Consider the following 23084-nt stretch of genomic DNA (forward strand, 5'->3'; position numbering starts at 1 on the left):
GTATATAATATGCTCTCCCATGGCGAGTCATGTTATGGCTGGGAAATTTGCTGTAACAAGAGTGTTCCTGTAGGTGACTTCGGTATCCTGTGCCTCCCATTTGGTTATTTACAGTTTGCAGCAGCTTGTTATGACCACTTGACTATGACCTCTCAATAACACTCAAAAGTCCTGCTCCTTTATAGTCACAGAGGCACCACACACAAACTATCAGGATTTGGAAGAAGATCCTTACTTCCCTATAGAGAAAAGCCTTTAGAAGTGCATCGGAAAGTCCTAGCATGTCAGTAACATATACTCTTCTTGATTCCTGACTGAATGAGAATGACATAAGAATACAATATGTAGAGAGAATTTGTCATGCATTCACTGTAACATTTTTACATATTTTAACTGTTTTCTATAATGTTAAAATTTTTTTAAAAATGCAGTTTGCAAAATCGAACATGTATCTTACCTCATACAACATATACAGATTAACTCAGAATGATTCAGTAATGTAAGACCTAAATCTGTAAAACTCTTAGGGGAAATCTTTGTGATCTTACATTTAAACTATACAGTCCCAGATTGGACACTGAAGGTATAGGCAACACCAGGAAGAGGACTAGCTCGTCTTTATCAGATTAACATCTTTTGTACATCAGAGGATGTTATAAAGAGAGAGAGAAAAGCCGTAGGATGAGGTAGTTCATGCTGCAGGTTATGTAAGTACAGCCCTGGAAAGTTCATTATCCAGAATATATTAAAAGCCTGGGCTGGAAAGATGATGGCTTAGGGTTAGGAGCACTGGCTACTCTTGTAGGGGAGCCAGATTCAATTCCTAGCACCCACATGGCAGCTCACAGCTGTCTGTAACTCTAGTTCAGAGGATCTGACACCCTCACACAGACATCTATATCATATTTTATTTGGCAAGACACCACATAAAATAAAAATGAAGAAATCCTCCCTTCCCCGCCCCCAAAGAAAAACGACTCCTAAGTACTGAGGAGATGGCTCAGTGGTTAAGCACTACCCAGCAAGTTTGAAGACCTTAATTTGGAACCCCAGAATCCACAGAAATACTAGGTGGTTGTGGCAACCTGCCTGTAATTCTGGCCTTGGTGGGTGGAGACAGAATTCCCAGATCAAGCAGGCTAATCATACTAGCCATATCAGCAGGCTCTGGATTTGATTGAGAGACTCCTCAAAAGCTTAGTGAAAAACAAGAACAGTTCAGGATGATTCCCAGCAACAACCTCAGGCAGGCTTTAACATGCACTCAGCATGTATGTATGTGCACCCATCCACTTGTGTACTCACATACATGGAAACATGCATATAAACATGCATGTGGGAAGTGGAGGAATATAAAACAAACTGGGGGACTCTCAACTGGGGGACCGGAGGGATGACTCAACGGTTAAGAGCACTTCTTGTTGCTCTTACAGAGGACCTAGATTTGATGTGAAGTATCTGGTGCCTCACAACCATTCAATTCAGTTTCTGGGAATCTGACATCTTCTTCCACAGGCCCTAGGCATACACATGATTCACATACATGTAAACAGCAGTCATTTCATAAAAGAAATCTTTAAAACATTAAGGGTTGGGATGCATTCTTAAAACAAAGAAAAGACACCATTGAGAAATAGATCTCTGCTTAACACATGCATTTCTAGGTGTTTAGGATGTAGCCTAGCCAGTGGGATGGTGCGTAGTATATGAAGCTCTGGTCTGGAACACTGAATAAACCAGATGTGGTGACACTCATGTAGTACTTGGGAAGCAGAGGCAGGGGGATCAGAAGTTCAAGTTATCCTTGGTTAAGTTACATAGTGATTTTGACGTCAGTCTTGATTTCATGAGACCCTGTGTCTATTAGATGACAAGCTTACCCCAGGTCCTATAACATGAGAGGAGAATTTAATGGTTCAAGAATTTACTTGAATTATGAAATGGCGTGTGCTTGTGGGCATGCATGTGTATATGTGCATGTGGAGGATAAAGGTTGGTGTTGGGTGTGTTCCTCAGTCGTGCTTCCACCTGATTTATTCTGAAGCAGGCTTTCCAGATGCCTGCCATTATGCTTTGCCAGCACTGGGGTTAGAGGCACACCTGCCTTTTACATGGGCACTGGGTATCTGAACACACAGCTTAATGCTTTCAGAGCAGATACTCTCTAACTGAGCCATTTTCCTGGCCCAAGAAATGTTTTAGAAAGTGAAAAGTAGTAATGGCTACTCAAAATCCTAAATAAAATTAATAATAACTGTGAATTATGCAGTTAAAATGGTAAATTTTATTTTAAACATTTATTATACATAAAATACTTAATATCTGTATATAAGTATTCACTGTAGATAAAATTAATACAATAGGTTTCTCTAGATTTAAGCAAGAATCTTAGCTTCAGACTATTCACTGTTGGTACTGGTGAGAGACACAGAGGGTACAGGAGCTTATCATCAAGTCCAGTGACCTGCTTGAAGGAGAGAACTGACTCCTGAAAGTTGTCCTTTGACCTTAAAATGCATGCTGTGCTGCACACACATTTCATAGGTGCATGTGCACACTTGTGCACACACACAAGCACAGATAATATCACATATAAAGACATAATTACTCTCAGAGGTAAGACTGGTTGGAAAGAGCAGGATTGGCAGAATGGGAGGGGCAAGAAGGCAGAAGAGGAAGAGATGAATTGATCACCATAACCTGCCTAATCTACAGTAAAGCAGTGAGCATAAATTGAGTTTGGGGGCTGGAGAGGTAGCTGAGCCATTCATACCACTTGCTGCTCTGTTGGAGGACCAACGATTGGTACCTAGCATCACATACTTGCTCATGACTGACTGGAGCTCTAATCCAGAGGATATGACTTTGTAGATATGGCACACATATATTCTTGCAGGAAAACACTCATATGCATAAAATAAAACAGAAAAAACAAAGGTGAAAAATTATTAAAATATACATTATATAAATGTATAAAAACATAATGAAGTCTGTTGTCATATTAATATAGGCTATGAAGATTCAGAATTTACTCCCATAATAGATAATAACATTAGCAGTGGTTTAGCAAAATACATGCTTAACCCTTAGAAAATAAAAATGGGAAATTAAAATGCATCTGTCACTAACAATGGTATTTACCTCTTACACCTGTTCCATACACATGACTGAAGCTAGTGTTGGTAAACAATACTTACCTACATTTTGAAGATGACTAGCATACTATTTTTTTACTAGCTCTTTTAACTCCTTCTTGTGTTCTAATTGATTCTTCTTATGGCTTTCTAGAATTCTTTTCAGGTTTGCATATATATAATGGAGGCATGACACAGCGAGTATGTGATTGGCACATCCCTTGTCTTTTATTTGCCCCAAACCTCCATTTACAGAAGAAGAACCTGCAAGTCCAAGTCGAACAGGTGATTGACTCAACAAAATCACCCTGCTGGTAGGGAGAGGCAAGATTTGAAACTCAAGCTATGTGATTTTAAACTTTCATGTAAGTTAAACCCTCAATCAGTAGACAGAAAAAGGTGATTAAATCAGGGCAGAATTTAGTGAAATGGGGATAAAAAAAGGCTACAAAGGATCAGTTAAAAAAAAAAGTCCTCTGTGTGTGTGTGTGTGGTGTGTGTGTGTGGTGTGTGGTGTGTGTGTGTGGTGTGTGGTGTGTGGTATTTGTGTGTATGTGGTATGTGTGTGTGCTTGCCATTATTGTATGAGTGTCCACATAGGTCACGACATCAAATGACTTGGAGTTCTCTTTGTCTTGTCTTTCTTTTTCTCAACACGTGTGACTTATGTGTATACACGTGTGTGCACACACGTACTCTCACACATAAGAAAAAGCAATTTTTATACAGTTTGGCCTATCCTTTTGATCCCAGTGCCACTGATTCATAAATGCCACTACTTGAAGAAACCCTTTGTTAGGTCTCTCTTCCTCCATTGGTTGTATTGGTATTTCTGTCCTGTAGTCTTGTATTTGTAGATTTTTCTATCAATTGATTGGTCAATCAGTTTGATTTCTTGGTGCAGAACCTTCCTTTTGGTCATGGTTGGTTGCCTTGGCTTAAGATAGGGTCTCCTGTATCCCAGGTTGTCCTCAGACTGGCCCAGTACGGTGATGTTGGACTCTCAGACCTTCAGCTGCCAGTGCTAGGATTACAAGTGTGCACCACCACCTCTGGTTTATGCAGTGCTGGAGGTTAAACCCAGGGCTTCATGTGTACTAAGTACGCACTTTGTCAGCTGAAATATGTTACAGTGCCCAGAGATCACCTCTGTTCATCTTTGCCCTCCCGTACTAAGTGAGACCTTGTCACTATTTGCACTCTGATATTTGCTTCAGTTCTCCTGAACAACTGATGTTTCTAAAACAGGCAGAGGTAGTCATAGCTCAGTTCTGGCGAAGCATACTTTAAAAATATATGCAAATATAGAACTAGATTTATAATTTTCAGTGTATTTCATATCCACATCTCTATTGGTGGCAGCTGACTTCTATTGGTAGCATTTGAAATACATTTTTTAAAAGATTTATTTATTTATTTATTTAATGTATAGGAGTACACTGTAGCCGTCTTCAGACACACCAGATCTCATTACAGATGGTTGTGAGCCACCTTGTGGTTGCTGGGAATTGAACTCAGGACCTCTGGAAGAGCAGTCGGAGCTCTTAACCCCTGAGCCATTTCTCCAGCCCCCTGAAATACATTTTTAATTATTAGAGAGATTAGAGAGAGTAATGTGAGTTATATTCCTTGTTTACCCCTCTTTGCCCATTTCCTTGCTGTGGATAGCAACACAGTCCACTCTAAGATTTGAGATGTTTCTCTACCTTTCATAAAGTTGATGCTTTCCCAGGTGCAGTGGCACACAGCTGTGCTCCAAGCACTTGAGAGGCAGAGACACAAGGATAGCCTTAGCTACAGAATACATTTGAGGAGTGTGTGCTACATGAGCCCTATCTCAAAATAACAAAATTAATACTTTTAAAATAAACAATTCAGTGTTTTTGTCTTGTTTTGTTTGTTCTTGTACTTGTTTTTGTATAGTTGCAAGGAGTTTATAACCTATCTTAATTTCAGAACATTTTCATCAGTCGAAAGGGAAAGCCATGCCCATTAGGTCATACTTCCTGCTTCTTTACCCCATCTCCTCCTGCTGTCTCAGTTGCTTTTCTGTTGCTGTGATAAAATACTGACAAGCAGCTTAAAGGAGAAGAGGCTTGTTGTGGATCTCAGTTTGAGGTAGTTTATCATGATGGTAAAGTCCAGGCAGCAGGAGCTTGAGTCAGCTGTTTATATGGCATCCAGTGATTGCATTCTGACTCTCAGTTCTTTCTCTGTTCCTCTGGTCTAGGATCCCAGCTGGAAAGTTGGTTCATCTATAGTAGGCTGGTCTTCCCACTTCAAGTTTTATAACCAAGATAATCCACGGCAGGCGTGTCCTGATGATTGTAGATTCTGTGACACCAACAGCAGCACTATTCATCACATCTGTTATCTGTCTTCTGTCTCTGAATTTAAATTTCAGTATTTTAGACATTCTCAGATCAATAGGATCTTGTAGTATATCCCTTTGTGTGGTTTCTTGTATTAGCATGTTTTTGATTCATCCAGGCAGCCATATATTTTGTTGTTATTGCTTTGCTCGCTTGTTATTTTCCCTTTCTTTGTGGAGTGGAGACTGGTGGTAGGTCTAAGGCAGTGGTTCTCAAACTTCCTAGTATCCAACCCTTCAATACACTTCCTCATGTTGTGGTGACCCCAACCGTAAAGTTATTTTCGTTGCTACTTCATAACTAATTTTGCTGCTGTTAATAATCATAATGTACATACTGGTTTTCTGGTGGTCTTAAGTGACCCCTGTGAACTATAATCTAAGCAGCTGAGCCCTATCACCGTCTGTGCTTCATTCCTTGTTAAGGCTATATGCAATTTCACTATGTGGATTTGTATTTTGTTTCCCTGTTTTTCTGTTGACATTTGGGTTGCTTCCTCCTTTTAGCTATTGGAAATAATATCTTTTTTTAATGTTTTATTTTCCCTATGTAAATTCTTGGAGTTGCTAAGTACTGAGGTAACTCGTTGTCATTTGGAAGCTGACTGCTGTGTAGCTGTACTACCTAACAGACTAGGACTGCTGTAGACTCCTCAGCATTAGTGTCGTTTGCTGCTGTGATTACCTGTCCAGATCCTGCCACTTTAGCTTGTAATACACAGTCATTTCATGTGTACCCTGTGTCATCTACACTCTTCATTAAATGGTACCCTTAGGTTTTTATTTGCTTTGTTACATGAATACACATACATACATATACAAAAATGTGCTGTCAATTAGAGGGAATTTGGTGGAATTCTAGGAAATGGGGAATTTATCCTTTCTGTGAGACTTTTACCATTTTCTGTATAGTTCTTGGTCATATTGCTTGCCTTATATTGACCATTTATTTATTATTTTTTACTAGTAAAAGATAGCACTAGGGACAGCTGGGAAAGTGTACCCCTTCCAGGAAGTCCATCCTACTCCTGTTCCTGGATAAAGAGGGTTGCCAAAGCTTTCTCTGTTGTCTACTTGTGTATTTCTTTCAAATCTCTGTTTTAACCAATACCCTGGCTCCAGGACAGTTTCTTATCTTGTTTGCTTCTACTGCTTTGGCCCTCATTTTGCTACTTGTTACAATAACAATAAAAACTCCATGACATTGGCAAATGCACAGCATCCAAGAGTGTCATCATCTTCATCGTCATCATTACCTGGTTATTGCTGAAAACAAACACAACCATTTGGTCAGAGAAGTCATATCTCTGGAACTTAGCACATGAATCTTTCCTAGATTCTTATGAAGAATCTAAGGAAGAGTTTTTCGGTGAAGGTCTGTTGGACAGAACTGACTCCACTCTTTGTGTAGTTATGTGACACAAGCATGTCTGAACCTCGTGGTCCCTCTCACTGCACCTCCGTGCAGGTGGATGGCAGACATGGTCCCACACCTAATTTGTACTAATTTGTGGAGCATTTCCACATTTTTTCTCTTCAGTCCATTACAGTGGCTCTGATTTGGCTAAAGTGCTTATGTAGGAAAAGAATCCTGAAACATTCAAGTAAAAGCCTGTTACTGAAGTTGTAAAAAGAAGGCACTGGAGTTCTTACTGTACTGAGAATAAAGAGAAAGCCGATTTGAAGAGACCTTCTATTGAATATGTCTGTAGAATTTGATGGTTTTGAACTTCTGTCTAGTGATAAAAGTGAATAAGCTGTCACCCATGCCTTCCTTTCGAAAGATTATCAAATAATTATTCTCACATGAAAAAAATTATATCCATAAAACATACAAAGTTGAAGCAAGAGAGATTCTTTTTCCACGTCATTGCTAATGTTTTTTAGATTTATTTATTTTACTTTTTATATATGTATGTTTATTTTATGTGTTTTTCCTGTATATATGTTTGTGCACCACACATGGACCTGATGCCCTCCAAGGTCAGAAGAGGGCACCAGATCTTTCTGGACTGGAATCATGGATGTTTGCGAGCCATCGTGTGAGTGCTGGGAACTGAACTGGGGTCCTCTCCAAGAGTAGCAAGTGTTCTTAACCATTTCTCCTCCTCAGAGATTCTTTCATAAGTTGTTATAGGCATTAGTAAATATTTCTGATGGGTCTAAGTAGTATGCAATGTAAATTGGAATTGGATTGGCCTGTCATTCTGAATTCTTTTCTCTATATATGTATTAAGAACACAACATAATCATAGAAGAACAACCAATGTTTATCTCTATTCAACTTTTTTGTGATGACAAAATGGCTAAGAAAACCATCCTAAACAGGGAACGTTTATTTTGGCTCATGGTTTCAGAGGTTTGGGTGCACAATCTCAGCTCTCTGTCTCTGGGCCTGTGGTAAGGCAAAGCTCATTTTTGGGGAGTCTGTGGTAAAGCTGTGCTCTTCTTCCCATGTGCTCCCAGAAGCAGAAGTGGGCACAATAAACCGGAACAGTAATTGACCTTCAGTGACCTACTTCTACAGCTAGCCCCACCTACTAAACTAGTAAGCTTCTAACACCTGAGCCTTTGGGTGCCATTCCAAATCCAAAGTACAGTAAACACCAATGAAAATTGTTTTCATGTATTGAGCTATTAATTTTCTCTTACAGATATGCCAAGAGTTTAACAGTACCTGGGCATGGGAGATGGAGAAGAAAGGCTATCTTGAAATGAGTGTTGAATGCAAACTAGCACTCTTAAAGGTAATGCATGTAAAAAAAAAAAAAAAGGTAATGCATGTATTTGTTATAGTAATTTTAGTTCAAAAGTTACTTTGAGGGGTTGGGGATTTAGCTCAGTGGTAGAGTGCTTGCCTAGGAAGCACAAGGCCCTGGGTTCGGTCCCCAGCTCCGAAAAAAAGAACCAAAAAAAAAAAAAAAAGTTACTTTGATGCCTAAATTACAATGTAAGTAAACTATGGGACAGCAAGATAGTCCAGTGGGTAGAAGTATTTGCCATCAAGTCTAACAGCCTGAGTTTGGGTTCCTGAGACCTTACTGGTAGAAAGAGAAATGAGTCTGCAGAGTTCTCCTCTGTCTTCCATATGTGAGCCATAAGTGCCCTGCTAAATAAGTAAATACAGGCGATACAAACTTTTCAAAGTAAAAGAGAATTGGGGATGGATATACATACCTGCATTCTCAGTACTTGGAGGCTGACTCAGGAAGGTCCTAAATTTGAGGCCAGCCTGGGCTGTTTCTTATATCTGAACAAAAAGCAGTGGGGGAAGGGTAGACATTTTATGATTAGGAAACAATAGGTTCTTTCATTTTTTTTTTCTTGTTTTTCAGTGATTAAAAGGGCTGAGGAGATAGCTTTGCAGATACAGTCCTTGCCTTTCAGTTATGAGGAACAGGTATCAGATCTCCAGAATCCATTTACAAAGCCAGGTGGTGTGAGCCTGCCCATGAACCCAGCCCTAGGCAGGCAAGCTGGATAGGTATGCCAGGCAAAGCCCTGTGCTCTGGGGTCAGTGAGGGACCTGTCTGAATAAGAATCAGGAATGGTCTACGAAGACACGCCTTACATTAATCACTGGCTTTCGTGCGTAGGAGCAGAACACACACACACACAAAAGTACATGTGCACGGCACGCACGTATTTTTAAGGATCTTTACAGTCTTGTCAGTTATTTCTGCTTAGAGATACAGTAACAGGATAGGGAAGCAGTTGCTTTGGCAGTTTTTTCCATTGTTTCTGCTGCCACTTTCATCAACCACTGTATCTTACAGACTGCTGATAATGGCCTTAGATACATTTGACGTCCCCATTGTTTCCCAGATAAGTAAAGGTATGCCATTGTGCTAATAAAGCCTTCACATAAGCAAACGCCTTTGGTTAAAATGGGTCATCTCAGTCTCAGCATAGGGTTACTTTCAAGTTTGAGTTTTCTTATGTTCCTTAATTGTAGTCAGTGCAACAGAAGAAGCTAATAGTGAAAAAAGGAACGAGGTCTTCATTGCCTTGAGATTTCACAGTACTTCTTTAGTGACATCCTTAGAAGACCTCAGAGGGTTTGTGGTGATTCTTTTGTTTGTTTGCTTGCTTGTTTTTTGTTTGTTGTTTTTGAGACTGGATTTTTCTAAGTAGCCCTTGCTGTCCTGGAACTTACTCTGTAGACCAGGCTGGCCTTGAACTCAGAGGTTCACCTGCTTCTGCCTAAGGAATTAAAGACATGTGCTACTACTGCTTAGCTAAGCAATTAATAATGTACAGTATATATATGATATAAGAAATGGCTAGAGTAGCAGTTACTTTATTGTTAGATATCAATTGCTCTTTTAGCTCACACGGAGAGTCTACAAGATGCATACAGCAGTCTTTCTGAGGTACCCTGTTCACTTAGCATTTATTTGTAGTGTGTCTACATTTGTCTTTCTTTTTTTCTTTGGTTGAACCTGGACTTTACTGTTTTGTAAAGATTTGTCTTAAACTCTTAGGCTCAAGTGCTCCTCCTACAGCCGCCTTCAGAAAAGGGAAAAATTAGGCTTCTTTAAAATACTGCTTAGAAACAAAATGTGTGACAGTTTGCCAGAGATGTTTAAGTGGAATGGTCAAAATGATTCAGCACTCCTACTGTTCGCTGTACATCCTCCGGAAATGAAATCAGCATTAAACCCAATAAGTAAACCAGCAAAAACAAAGTATGGCTCTCATATCCATATTTGGCCTCCCATGTGCACTACAGCAGTAATCACAGTATTGGCAGATCTTAGTGAATAAGAGATGCATTTGCAGTCTTTTTTTTTTTTTTTCTTTTTTTTCCGAGCTGGGGACCGAACTCAGGGCCTTGCGCTTGCTAGGCAAGCGCTCTACCACTGAGCTAAATCTCCAACCCCTGCATTTGCAGTCTTTAAGAAAAAGTGCTGGTGATAAGGCCAGTGGGTAAAAACAGCTACCACACTGAGTTCAATTCTGGGACTCATAAATGGTAGAAGAAGAGAACCTATTCCTACAAGTTGTCCTCTGGCCTGCACATGCAAGCTGTGACACATGTGTGCCCACAGACGCATAGAGAAAATAAGTAAAAATGTAATTTAAGACATTTCTAAATTAGGAAGACATTGTGCAAAGTAAGTCAGGCACAGAAAGAAATTACACCATGTTCTCACTTTAATGTAGAACTTTAAACAGTCAGGAATACAATGGTATTTAGCCCTGGTCAGTGTGGTGACAATCAGATTGGATAGATTTTGGGTAAACTTACAGAATTTCAAGTAGTTGGGTGATAAAATGTAAGGTCATTGTAATTACATAGTTGAAAATTGTTAGTAGATGTTCTCATCACAAAGTATGCTTGAATTAAACATTTTACATTGTTTATATATTGGATCATAAATGTATGTGATTTTTTTATTTGCCAGTTATATTAATAGTTTTAAAATATAAGTGAAAATAACAGTATTATACAATGATGTATAATTGGGGAGTGTTTAGTGCACATAAACTGTTTAGTAATATAGTTTGAATTGTGTGTAAGTGAAACTATATTAAATATATGTATTAAAACAGATTCTACATAATGAAATGACAAAATAGTACAAAATAGATTGAACTGTTCGACCTCTTGGCTCTGCAGTCATATTGGGTCATATTTATTTGAGAAATGTGTTCACAGTATTTTAAGCCACAATATAACTTTTTTTCAGTATCTCTGTGAGTGTCAGTTTGATGACAATCTTAAATTCAAGAATATAATTAATGAGGAGGATGCTGATACTATGCGTCTCCAGCCGATTGGGAGAGACAAAGATGGCCTCATGTATTGGTACCAGTTGGATCAAGACCACAATGTGAGAATGTACATAGAAGAGCAAGATGATCAAGATGGCTCTTCGTGGAAATGCATTGTCAGGTACCTCTATCGGCATCTTTCATGAACTGTTCTCTTCGATCTGTGAGGCTAGAATGCTCTTTTTCTCACTGGGAATTGCCAAGTTTTCTAAGGCTAATCTAGTACTCTGCCCAGTGTCCATAGTAGGCACTCAATAGTTGTGAAATAAATTTAGATTGCATCTTCATCCATATCGAGACTTATACTTTGTGCTTGAAATGTTGTGATCTGAATATTAATGCATAAGTTACATGTGTGGAAGAAAATATTCATATATATATATATATGTCATAGCATTGTTTGGTTTTCTTTTTTCCTAACTATTTCGATTTGACCAGTTCATCTGTACCAGTTTTTCTTGGAGTTCTGGAGAACATTGTGCTTTCGTGTTACACTCCTTAAATTTTTTCTTTTTTATTTCTCATTTGTACTGATAGTTATATACCTTAACATTATTTTGTTTTTCTGTTTAAAAGTAGATCGATGATATTGGAACTTTGCAGAAAATTTTTGTTTTTAGTCTTCTATTTGTAATTTCATTATTTATAAATATCTCACTAATAGTAAATATGTTGGAACTATTAGTGGCATGATAAAATGAGGAAATATTAGCTTTCTAAAGATTCTTACTGCAAGTATTCGTGCTTATTATGAGATGCTCGTGACATGGTATCTCAGCTAGCTTGTAACTGAACGACTCGCTGGAACTGCTACTGATAAATGTTGGCGCTGTCTTGTCCACTGGACTTTCATTCTATTAATGTAAAATATGAAAAGTGTATTTTGGCTTCCTCAAGAAGATACCACTTGGGCTACACACACAGTTTCAATCCCAGCAGATAGGCTTGATTAGCAGATTGTGAGTTTGAAGCCAGCCTGATTGAGTAGTGAGAGTGCAAGGACATCCAAGCTTTGTAGACAGTCTCTATCTCAAGACAAACAAGAAATTATGTGGTCTAGGGATATACTTAGGTAGTAGAGTGCTTGCCTTACAAGTGGAGGCCATAGATTTGATACCCAGCACATTCTCCCTAAAACTGGTATTACTGGGTTGGGGGTGGGGATATAGTTTAGAGAAGGGTACTTGAATAGTATGTGTGAAGCCTGAAGTTTGACCACCACCAACAATACACACATATATCTCATGATGTGTATACTTAACATTGGTACACAAAATAATGTGAAGTATAATCTCACTTGGTCCTCATGAGGTCATACAGTGAATATAGTTAAACCCTGATCCCAAGCATGAAAAGAAAAATGTTTAGTACAATAAACTCCTTATGGGGGGGGGGAGACAATAATTGAATAGGAATAGAGTTTTTATAGAATAATTTAAGGAGATGTCTATTTTTGAACATAGGAAGAATTAATTTGGGGAAGGTCTGTGATGGGATTCAGAAGGCTGAGATATACATCATGTTGCAGAGCCGAGTTCCAAAGAAACAAGGTCATTTACTTTGATATTACACAGAAGTGGTTGTTTTCTGGCTGCTGGATGCTGTCAAGGTGTTTGCTTATTAAACCTGACTTCTGTAACGTAAGTTTTAAAACTGGGATTAATCTTCCTAGAAACTCTGGTGATGAGAAAAAGCAAATAGTACAGTAGAACTTTGGCTTTTTGCTGTCTAGGCTACACGTAGGAGTTTTGTTTGCTTGCTTGTTTTTCTTCTTTTTTTTTTTATTAACTTGAGTATTTCTTATATACATTTCGAGTGTTATTCCCTTGTTTTTCTTCTTTCTTAACGAGAGAATGTTACTTTTACTGAGAAAATGAAGAGGCGAGTTTCCTTTACTTGAAACAGATTCTTTAAAGCAATACTTCGCTGTTGTTTTTAATGACATTCTTATTCTTAGTGATTAACCTCTGTTTGGAACATGTTTCTGCATCATCTTGAGCAGATGCATATATACCAAAATTATCTACTTTTACTAAGTACAGTAATTTTCTAATACTGAAAATCCACCATTAAGTAATAGTTTTGTGTATTTATCAGTTACTGACAACTGTATTGCCATTAGTTTTACAGTTTCTCTTGGGCTGGACATGACTGCATGGTGTCAAGTAAGGACATCATCGGAGCTTGGAGGCTTGGAATCCCCAGAGCATTCAGGCTAGCTGCAGTAGACCTGTTCAATGAGCTTTGGGTTTAATTGACTCTACCTTAATATAAACAGTGGAAACCAAGGATGATGCAAGCTGTCAACCTTTGTCTTCAAATGCATGTACCCATGCTCTATTTGTGCCCACACAAGTTGTGGTAAAAATTAAAGAGGAACACTTTCTATCAGTTCATGCGAGCCAGATCTGCTCCCTCCAGCTGCTTTTTTGCCATACTGTCTGCAAGCTGCCCTCTCTTGCTGTCTCCCTTTTAGCAGCCCTCTCTGCACGGTCCCCTAGTTGGTAGTTACCACTCCTGGCTCACATACATATCTCATTCTGTGGGCCCTGCTCATTCTCACTCTACTCGGGCAACAGAACCAGATCGCACACTCCACTGCCTCTCAGCCATTTCTTTCACACACTGTCCTCTTTAGCCCGGTAAAATCAAAGTTCCATAAACTTGTAACTTAGCAATATAGATTTACAGATGTTTGTGAGCCATCCTGTGGGTCCTCTAACGGGCCCTTAGCTGCTGAGCCATCTCTGTAGGGCTCTGGGATTCTGGGGCAACTAAACACAGGTCATTGTGCTTTCAAGCAAAGAGCTTTATCAACTGAGTTCTCTCTCTGCAATAGAGATAGCACCCAACTCACTATTAATGGGTAAAACTAACCTTGATTTATCCTGAGTATTTTTTAGCTCCATCTCTAGAGCTGAGTGAAATATGTTTAAATATGCCCTATCTTCTCTTAGTTTGAAAAATTTGTTACCAAAAACCTTATATGAGACTATTATAATGCAGGAGGAGGAACTTAAAATAAGATTTTTAGATTCATTTTCGATGTTGTGTTTTGCTTTCATGTGTGTCTGTGCATCACCTTTGTGCCCAGTGTTCTGGAGGCCAGAAGAAGATGGGTGTCGGAGCCTGTGGACCTGGAGTTAGGAACAGTTGTTAGCTGCCATGTAGGTGCTGAGAATTGACTCTGGATTCTCCAGAAGAGCAGCAAATACTCTTACTCCTGAGCCATCTCACCAGCCCCTACTTTAAAACTTTACAGTATAAACAAAGAGTGTCTTCATTAATAGGTTGTAGGACTTCAGGGCATTCATGTAAAGGATATACTTATGTAGGTCTCTGTATTTATGTGGAAAGTTGTCTATAACAATGTAAGAGGGAACATAGAACAATGTACATGATATAATCCTATTTACATGTGTCTAGAGTTTTACTGCTGTGAACAGGCACCATGACCAGCGTAACTCTTATAAAGACAACATTTAATTGGCGCTGGCTTACAGGTTAGATGTTTAGCCCATTATCATTAAGGTGGGAACAAGGCAGCAAAAAAGCAGGCATGATGCAGGAGGAGCTGAGAGTTCTACATCTTTATCTAAGGTGGTTAGGGGGAGAGTCTCTGTCTACCCCCACAGTGACACACTTCCTGCAACAGAGCCATACTTCCCAATAGTGGCACTCCATGGACCAAGCATATTCAAACCACCACATTTGATTCCCTGGTCCCCATAGGCTTGTTCTAATTCATGAGTTTATAGGGGTCATACCTAGCAATAGTGTAATAAAAATGCATTTAGTCCAACTTCCAAGTCCCCATAGTCCATTGCAGTGTCAACAGTGTTAAAAGTCCAAAGTTCAAAGTCTCTTCTGAAATTCATCCAATCATTTAACTGCAATCCCCAAAGCAGGATGGGAAACCAGGAAGGGAAACTCCAGCCTCTGCATCTCAGTATCTGATGTCAATGTGCTCTTCAGATCTCCAGCTCCTTTGTGCTTTGTTGACTACAGCACAGTTCTTTCTCTCTGGGTGGTTCGACTCTGTGATAGCAGCCTTTCTCAGCAGGTATCCCTTGGCTCTGGTATCTTGAACATCTACAGGTCTCCAAGTCAATTTCAGCATCACAGCCTCTTGTTCCAATGTCTGGGAATGACACATGGTCTTCTGGGTCCAACAAAGGACTGGCATCACTTCTCCACCTCTGCCCTCTGTAGCGCTCCAGGGTCTGGTTGACTCCACTCTGTGGTTATCCCATGGTACTGGCATCTCCAACACGCTGGAGTTTTGTTTTTTACTGCAACTAGACTTCACCTAGTGAAGGCCCCCTTCATGGTGTCAAGAATCAGCTTCTTTGCATGACCCCTTCAGTCCTGGGCCTTTAGCTGCAACTGAGTCTACACCTACACCAATGGCCTTCCATGGCCTCTCACAATGCCAAACTTCAAACTGCTTTTCATGACCCCTTCATGCCTTCAAACCCAGTACCACCGGAGTGTCTTTCATAATACCAAATACAGCTGCAGCATCAGGTACAACTTTGTCTGTCTCTGGAACACAGCTTCTTTATGCTCTCAGAAAACACTTCCCAGAATATTTCACCTCAGTGATACTGGTCTCTTCTTCTTTTTTTCTTTTGTTTTTTCCTTTTTAAATATTGATTATTTATTTACATTTCAAATGTCCCCCTTCCCAGTCTCCTCTCTGCAACCTCCGCCATTCCACCCCCTCCCCTTTGCCTCTAAATGGGTGCTCTCCCACTCACCCACCCTCTCCCACCCCACCACTCCAGCATCCCCCAGCTGGGGCATCAAAGCTCCACGGGACCAAGAGCCTCCCCTCCCATTGATGTCAGGCAAGGCCATCCTCTGTACATATGTATCTGGAGCCTCCTTGGTTGGTGTCTAGTCCCTGGAAGCACTGGGTGGTCTGGATAGCCAACATTGTTCTTCATATGGGGTTGCAATCCCCCTCTGCTCCTCCAGTCCTTCTGCCAGCTCCCCCATGAGGGTCCCTGAGCCCAGTCTGAGGGTTGGCTCCAAGCATTTACATCTGCATTGGTCAGTTGCTGCCAGAACCTCCCAAAGAAGAGCCAAGCCAGATTCCTGTAAGCAAGTGCCTATTTGGCAACAGCAACCATATCTGCAAACAGGATAGATCCCCAGGTTGGGAGGTCTCCAGCTAGCCCTTCCTTCAGTCTCTGCTCCGTCGTCGTTGTTGTTGTTGTTGTTGTTGTTGTTGTTCCTGTCTTTCCTTTGGTTCTTATTTTTTTTTTTTTTTTTTTTTCGGAGCTGGGGACCGAACCCAGGGCCTTGCGCTTCCTAGGTAAGCGCTCTACCACTGAGCTAAATCCCCAGCCCCTGTCTTTCCTTTGGACAGGAGCATTTCTGGATTAAAAACTTTGAGATGAGTGAGTGGACCCATACCCCTACATGGAACCATGCCTGTCAACTGGAGGTGGTCTCTGCAGGTTCTGTCTCCCCTTCACTGTTCTAGTCACCCCCTTGGTTCCTGGGAGCCTCTCACTTCACTGGTATCTAGGACCCTCCAGTGGCTATCCTCGGTTCCTAATCCCCTACTGCTACATATTTTTATTTGATTTCCTGACCCTCTGTACCTCTCTCCAGTCCCCTCCAGTACCTGATATTCCCCCTTATTTCCTCCCCTTTTTTTCTCCCCAGTTCCCTTCCTCCTGCCCGCCACCTCCCATGATCTTCCTGTTTCCCCCTCAATGCAGGGCTGAAGCATCCACACCTTGGTCTTCCTCCTAAGCTCCATATGGTCTGTGGATTGTATCATGAGCATTGTGAGCTTTTGGGGTAATATCCACTTATCAGTGAGTGCATACCATGTGTGTCCTTTTGTATCTGGGTTACCTCACTCAGGATGATATTTTCTAGTTCCATCCTTTTGTTTGCTAATTTCATGAAGTCATTGTTTTTAATAGCTATGTAGCATTCCACTGTGTAAATGTAGCACATTTTCTGTATCCATTCTGTTGAAGGACATCTGGGTTGTTTCCAGCTTTTGGCGATTATAAATAAGGCTGCTATAAACTTAGGAACCAAATGGATTTAACAGACATCTATAGAGCATTTCACTCTAAAAAGAATATACCTTCTCAGCACCTCATGGTACCTTCTCAGAAGTCAACCATATAATCCCACACAAAACACACCTCAACAGAGACGAGAACATTGAAATCATCCCATGTATTCTATCGGACCACGCGGACTAAGGCTAGTCTTCAGAAACATCATAAAGCCCACACACACACGGAAGCTGAACAACTATTACTCAATGATGACTTGGTCAGGGGTGAAATAAAGAAATTAAAGACTTTTTAGAATTAAATGAAAATAAAGGCACAACATATCCAAACTTATGAGACACAGTGAAAGCAGTGTTAAGAGGAAAACTCATTGCTCTGAGGACCTCCATAGAGAAGCTGGAGAGAGCATACACTAGCAGTCTAACAGCTCATCTGAAAGCTGTACAACAAAGAGAAGCAAATGTACCCAAGAGAAATAGAAGGCAGGAAATAATCAAACGCAGGGCTGAAATCAACCAAGTAGAAACAAAGAGAACTATACAAAGAATCAACAAAACCAGGAGCTGGTTATTTGAGGATCTTAATGTTAGGCCAGCTTGGACTACTTAGTGAGTTCTGGGCCAGCTTGAGTTACATAGTGAGGCCCCGTCTCGAGAACAAAAGCATCATATTTCTTCTTGGTCGGGGAGTTTATACATGTTAGTGTTTGGAAATAGGTCTGTGTCTTCCACCTGTCCCCTAGCTCATGTTTTGAGCTTGGCCCCCTGTGAGTAATACTACTTTTGGAAAGTTATGGAGCCTTTTAAGAGATGGAGAATCTAGCCTGAGGAAGTGAGTCAGTGGGAATGGTCTCTGAGGTTTGGTAGCCCGTTCCCCCAACTCCCTGCCCATTCTCTACTTCCTGACTGCCCCCTCTTACCCACCATCCCTTGCCAGCCATAATGGGCTGCACCCTTCAAACTAAAGCCAGAGTAACCCCTTTGTTCTGGTGCTTTTGTCAGATACCTGTTCACAGCCACTAGAAGACTCACTAACCGTGTCTTGTGCATAGCAATTGAACTGAGTGCTAAGTGACTTTATCTTAACCCTGCCTGCTGGGAAACCAGCAGTCCCAGCCTTTCTGAGTTTAAGGCCAGCCTGCTCTTCAAAGAAGGCATCATAGTAAATCAATAAGTAAACAAGAACATACTAACCTCACAGTGTATGAGTTGTACCTCTAAAAATATTTTTAAATTGATTGTGGTTTTGATAGTCATTTACAGAAATTTAAATTCTGAAGAGTAAATACAATGTTCACATGTTTATAGACCTCTGTCAGGACTGTTTTAAACTTTTTGATTTTATTTTTTATTATGTTATATATGTGTGTTGTGGGTTATCCATGTACGAATGCAGGTGTTCATAGAGTCCAGAAGAGGATGTTGGATTCCTTGGACTTAGAATTACAGGCAGTTGTGAGCTGCCTGATAATGGGGCTAGGACCTGAACTCAGGTTCTCTGCAAGGGCAGTGGGTGCTCCTGACCACTGAGCCATCCTAAGCCTGTCAGGACATTAGCTGTGCTGCTACAAAATAATGATTAGGAACATGAGCCCTAAGCAGGCTGGGGTGTCTGCTGTACAGTTCTAGTACTTGGGAGGCAGCATTGGAAGGATTGCTACAAATTAGGCCAAAAAAAAAAAAAAAGCTACAACTATTAATATAAAATAAAATACACAAAAAATAGAACTTAAATGATGAGATGAAGGCTGGATCTAGAGTCGGATTTTCCCGAATTGAGTCCTGCTGTGACCTTAGGGAAGTGACCTTCCTCTGTAGATGTTCAGTTTGTTCAGTTTTGCTTTATTTTGAGAAAGGGTTTGCTATGTAGCCTAGGCTGCCCTTGAACCTGTGATCTACCTCCCTCAGCCCCTGAGTGCTGGGAGTTTAGATATGTACCGCTGTACCTTTGTGTTGGAGTTACATTAAAGCTTGCTGGCTTGTGCTAGCTCAATAATGTTGTCGAAGTTATTAACATGTCTCCATTTTCTTGGTTTCAGTAAAAGACTGTTGTTATTCTCAGTTTTCATTTTTTGCTCCTCAATAACATGTAGTTGATATGTAAGAGACAGAGTGATGTTGCTGAACCTTAAACCATTTTGAAAATTAATATGCTATTTGTTATATTTATATTATGCTTTATCCTATTTTAAGGAGAGTTCCCATTTTGGGAAAAAAAGATACAGGGCCATAAATGCTTTTTAAAAAATAGACGAGAGCTGTGAGTGAGAATATCCTAGGGTGCCAAGGAAGAGCTAGCTGAAAAGGTTATTCTTACAGTTTGTCAGCCTTCCAGTGCTGTTGTTCCAGAAGGTTCCCTTCCCTTAACTCGTACTCTGCTGAAGAACCATTAGACTCACAGAATACAAGTTAAGACAGTGTGTCCCATTCCTCCAAGGTCTAGATTATTTAAGATACCTATATGGACCATAAGAGTTGGAATCTGGTAAAGTTGGAAAGTTAATCTGCCCTAAAGTAAGTTTCTAATCTTTTCTACCAAAATAATGCAGTACAACCAATTTAAGATTGTCCCCGACTAGCTTACAAATGAATGAGACTCAGGCTAAGGTTACTTAATTTGGCTTTGACAGTTAACTGGGTGGGAGGAGGGTCACTCCTAATCTACTTTTCAAACTGCTGTCCTGGCTACCTCCCCAGTGGTGTACCCCAAATACTTGCTGTTTCTCCTGGCCATGTGCCCGTTGTGGTCCATCTCCCCTCATGGTGGCTTCCTCCACTCTTCTCGTCCCCCCTCCTTCTTTGTCCTCTCTCTTCTCCACCCCTAGCCAGGTAACTCAAACCCCACTTACTTCTAATCTCCCCAAATAACTGACTGCAGCCACTTTTATTTATCCAGTAGGTTTAAATCTAGCAACAAGGTTTGCCAACAAATGCTTGTAAGTGTGAGAATTCACTTGGAGGCCTAGACCTTCGAGTATAGAATTTAGCATTACAATACATAGCCGTGGACCAAACCTCATCCTAGATGATAGCAACCCTGTCCTTTTGCTTGATTGGGTCCAAAGTCTTAGGCACATGTTTTACCTCATTTGTTTTTACTCTACACATATACTGTCACCAAAACCAGTCATCAGCTTCCGTAAAAAATCTAGAATTTTACCTTTCCTTCCCTTACTGCTACAGTATTCTCCAGCTTCTGTCTGTCTTTGCCTTTCTAAAAATACTTACAATTTAGGTTGCCATCTATAATTCAGGAGACTGAGACAGTAAGATCTCTAGTATAAACTAACCCCCCCGCCCCCCATTTACTATACCCACAGATATTATAGTCAACATGACAAACCAACTCCCAACAGATTTCCCTCTAACCAGTGTTTTGTTTTTTTAAGAGCTATTTACTTTTATTTTTATGTGTACAAGTGTGGTTTGTCTTATTCTTCTGTCCTCCACACATGTATACATAGGCACACTTACAACAAACATACATCATACTCACATACATACACAAAAAAATGTAATTGATTAATATGTGAAAGATATTCTAGACTAAGAGAACAGTGTCCTAAAAGAACATGGTGTTTTGGAGGGAAATGGCTGATATTATAGCCTGAAGGAAGAGTGGTTTGAAGAAGAAAAAGAGAGGAAAGGAAAAATATCCTGATTGTTGTTAGGGTCTATAGTCTACTCTTAAAGTTCCAGTTATGAGGGGTGGAGAGATGGCTCAGTGGCTAAGGACATTCATTGCTATTGCAGAGAGGATGGGTTAAATCCCCCAAGCACCAACGTGGTGGCTCACAAACGTGTGTAATTCCAATACCAGTGAGTACGACCTTCTACTCCATGGGCAAATAAATACATACAGGCAAAACACTCCTTATTTATATCTCCTTCAAGTCATACTTGTGTATGACACACACACACACACACACACACACACACACACACACACAGAGAGAGAGAGAGAGAGAGAGAGAGAGAGAGAGAGAATTTATCTTATTTCTGACTAGTTTAAATTTAGTATATTTAACTTTTTCTAGCAGAATAAATCATCAGTTCAAACTGAACTATCTAGGTGTGATAGTTTTCTGTTTTTAATACTCTAATATGTGTGCATTAGAATTGTTTTTAAAAACAATAATCAGGTTATAGAAGCCTTTTAGGGGAGTTTTTCTCGATATTTTTTTAAGTTTCCTTGATACATAGTGTGAACAATTTAGATGAATCTTTTCAGTACTAAGAACGTTTAGTGAATAACTTGTACGATATACTTCTCAGAATCCAGCATGACTATAAAATACCACATGGCTAGAGGCATATGCTCCATGTAGAACTATGTAATAAGGAAAAGCAGTAACTAGGTGTTCACACACTTGTTAGGAGACAAACTAGTGTAATGAGAAGGAAATAAGATCTTTGTGAAAAATAAATTATTTACAAATAGTTGAATCTTATTTTTCCTGTAAAGTTGATACATTGTCATGTAAGACTCTGAAGGAGCACCTAATTTGAATGGCAGTATGTCCAGCAGGGCACACATATGATCTGTCAAAGGTCTGTGCTGGTAAATGAAGGAGAGGAGGTAATAAAAAGCAGAAAATGATACATAGAGCTCACAGTGAAGGTGTGGAAAGCGGGGTCCATCACTTCCGCTCTCCTCTTGCCTCATAGTACTGTGCCTACCTTGGATAAGGGGAGCTGGAGGAACGGTGACCATCTGAGAGGCTGATTACAGACATGGAAGGAAAGACCAGCAGTTCACTTCTGAAGATTTGAAGTGATCGAAGGTCTGATCCCGTGGTGTAGGAGTTCTGATGAGCTTGTCCTTGCCATGGTGATGAGGATTTCACAGGCCGGGTCTGTGCTGCTGGCATGTGCTGAAGCCTCCACGATGGGCCAGAGCTCATGGTCTCCTGCTATGGGCTCACTTTATACCAGTCTGCTCTTAAGCCAACAAAGTGCAAAGAGCACTAATGACATCTTTTCTCATTTTTTTTTTTTTTACAAATATTTTCTGTAACAGTAGTTCATGCTCACAGTAAACCTGGCCTGGGTGATGACTACAACATGTTATATTCATTTACGCCAATTCTATTTATTCCAGGCGAAATGCCCTACAAATCCCCTTCATTTGATGTCCTTTACTCTAATGTAACCTCACTGTTTCATCCCCAACTTAGGAAGGTACATTTCTTACCACATTGATAGCAGCTAACAGAATCATGGCTATGGAAATTTCCAAAAGGAGTTTCTTCAACTCAGGGCATGTTGGTCCATGCCAATAGTTCTAACACTTTAGAGATAGAAGCAGGAAGATCACAAGTTTAGGGTTATCCTGGGCTTCACAGAGTTTAAGTCTAACCTGGGTACACGAGAGCCCGTCTCTAAGAATTAAAGGAAGGGAAGGAGCCTAAGTATAACCAGTGACCTCTGCTGTTACCAGTGCTTGGAACAGCAATTAAAGCCACAGTTCTGTGTGCTCGATGCTACTGTATATACTGCTGGTCATGATCAGCATTGAGCATGCTGCATATTAAGGGGAAAGATGAGATCTTTTGCCTGTATGTATCTATGTCTATATACTGCATTTATGCCTGGTGCCCATAGAAGCCAAAAATGGGGTGGGGGAATTAAATTCTCTGGAGCTGGACTTGCAGACAGTTGTGAGCTACCGTGTGGGTACAAGGAATCAACGTCCTCTGGAAGAGAAGCCAGTTCTCTTAATCACTGAGCCATCTCTAGCTTCTCTCCACAAACT

General features: G+C 40.3%; 1 protein-coding gene across 3 annotated transcripts in view; it reads left to right on the forward strand.

Moving 5' to 3' along the window:
- Positions 1–23084, forward strand: part of Rsf1 (remodeling and spacing factor 1) — a 122731-nt gene that overhangs the window by 54864 nt on the left and 44783 nt on the right. For 2 of the 3 annotated variants that reach the window (XM_063262799.1, NM_001427468.1), the window contains exons 3-4: positions 8160–8252; positions 11199–11404. In XM_063262799.1, coding sequence (XP_063118869.1) covers positions 8160–8252; positions 11199–11404 — 299 coding nt within the window. Of the gene's footprint in view, positions 1–3288; positions 3420–8159; positions 8253–11198; positions 11405–23084 lie in introns of all 3 variants that reach the window. The other variant, XM_063262798.1, reaches the window with a different exon arrangement.

The sequence above is a fragment of the Rattus norvegicus genome, chromosome 1 (genome assembly GCF_036323735.1).
Source record: "Rattus norvegicus strain BN/NHsdMcwi chromosome 1, GRCr8, whole genome shotgun sequence".
Taxonomy (NCBI): domain Eukaryota; kingdom Metazoa; phylum Chordata; class Mammalia; order Rodentia; family Muridae; genus Rattus; species Rattus norvegicus.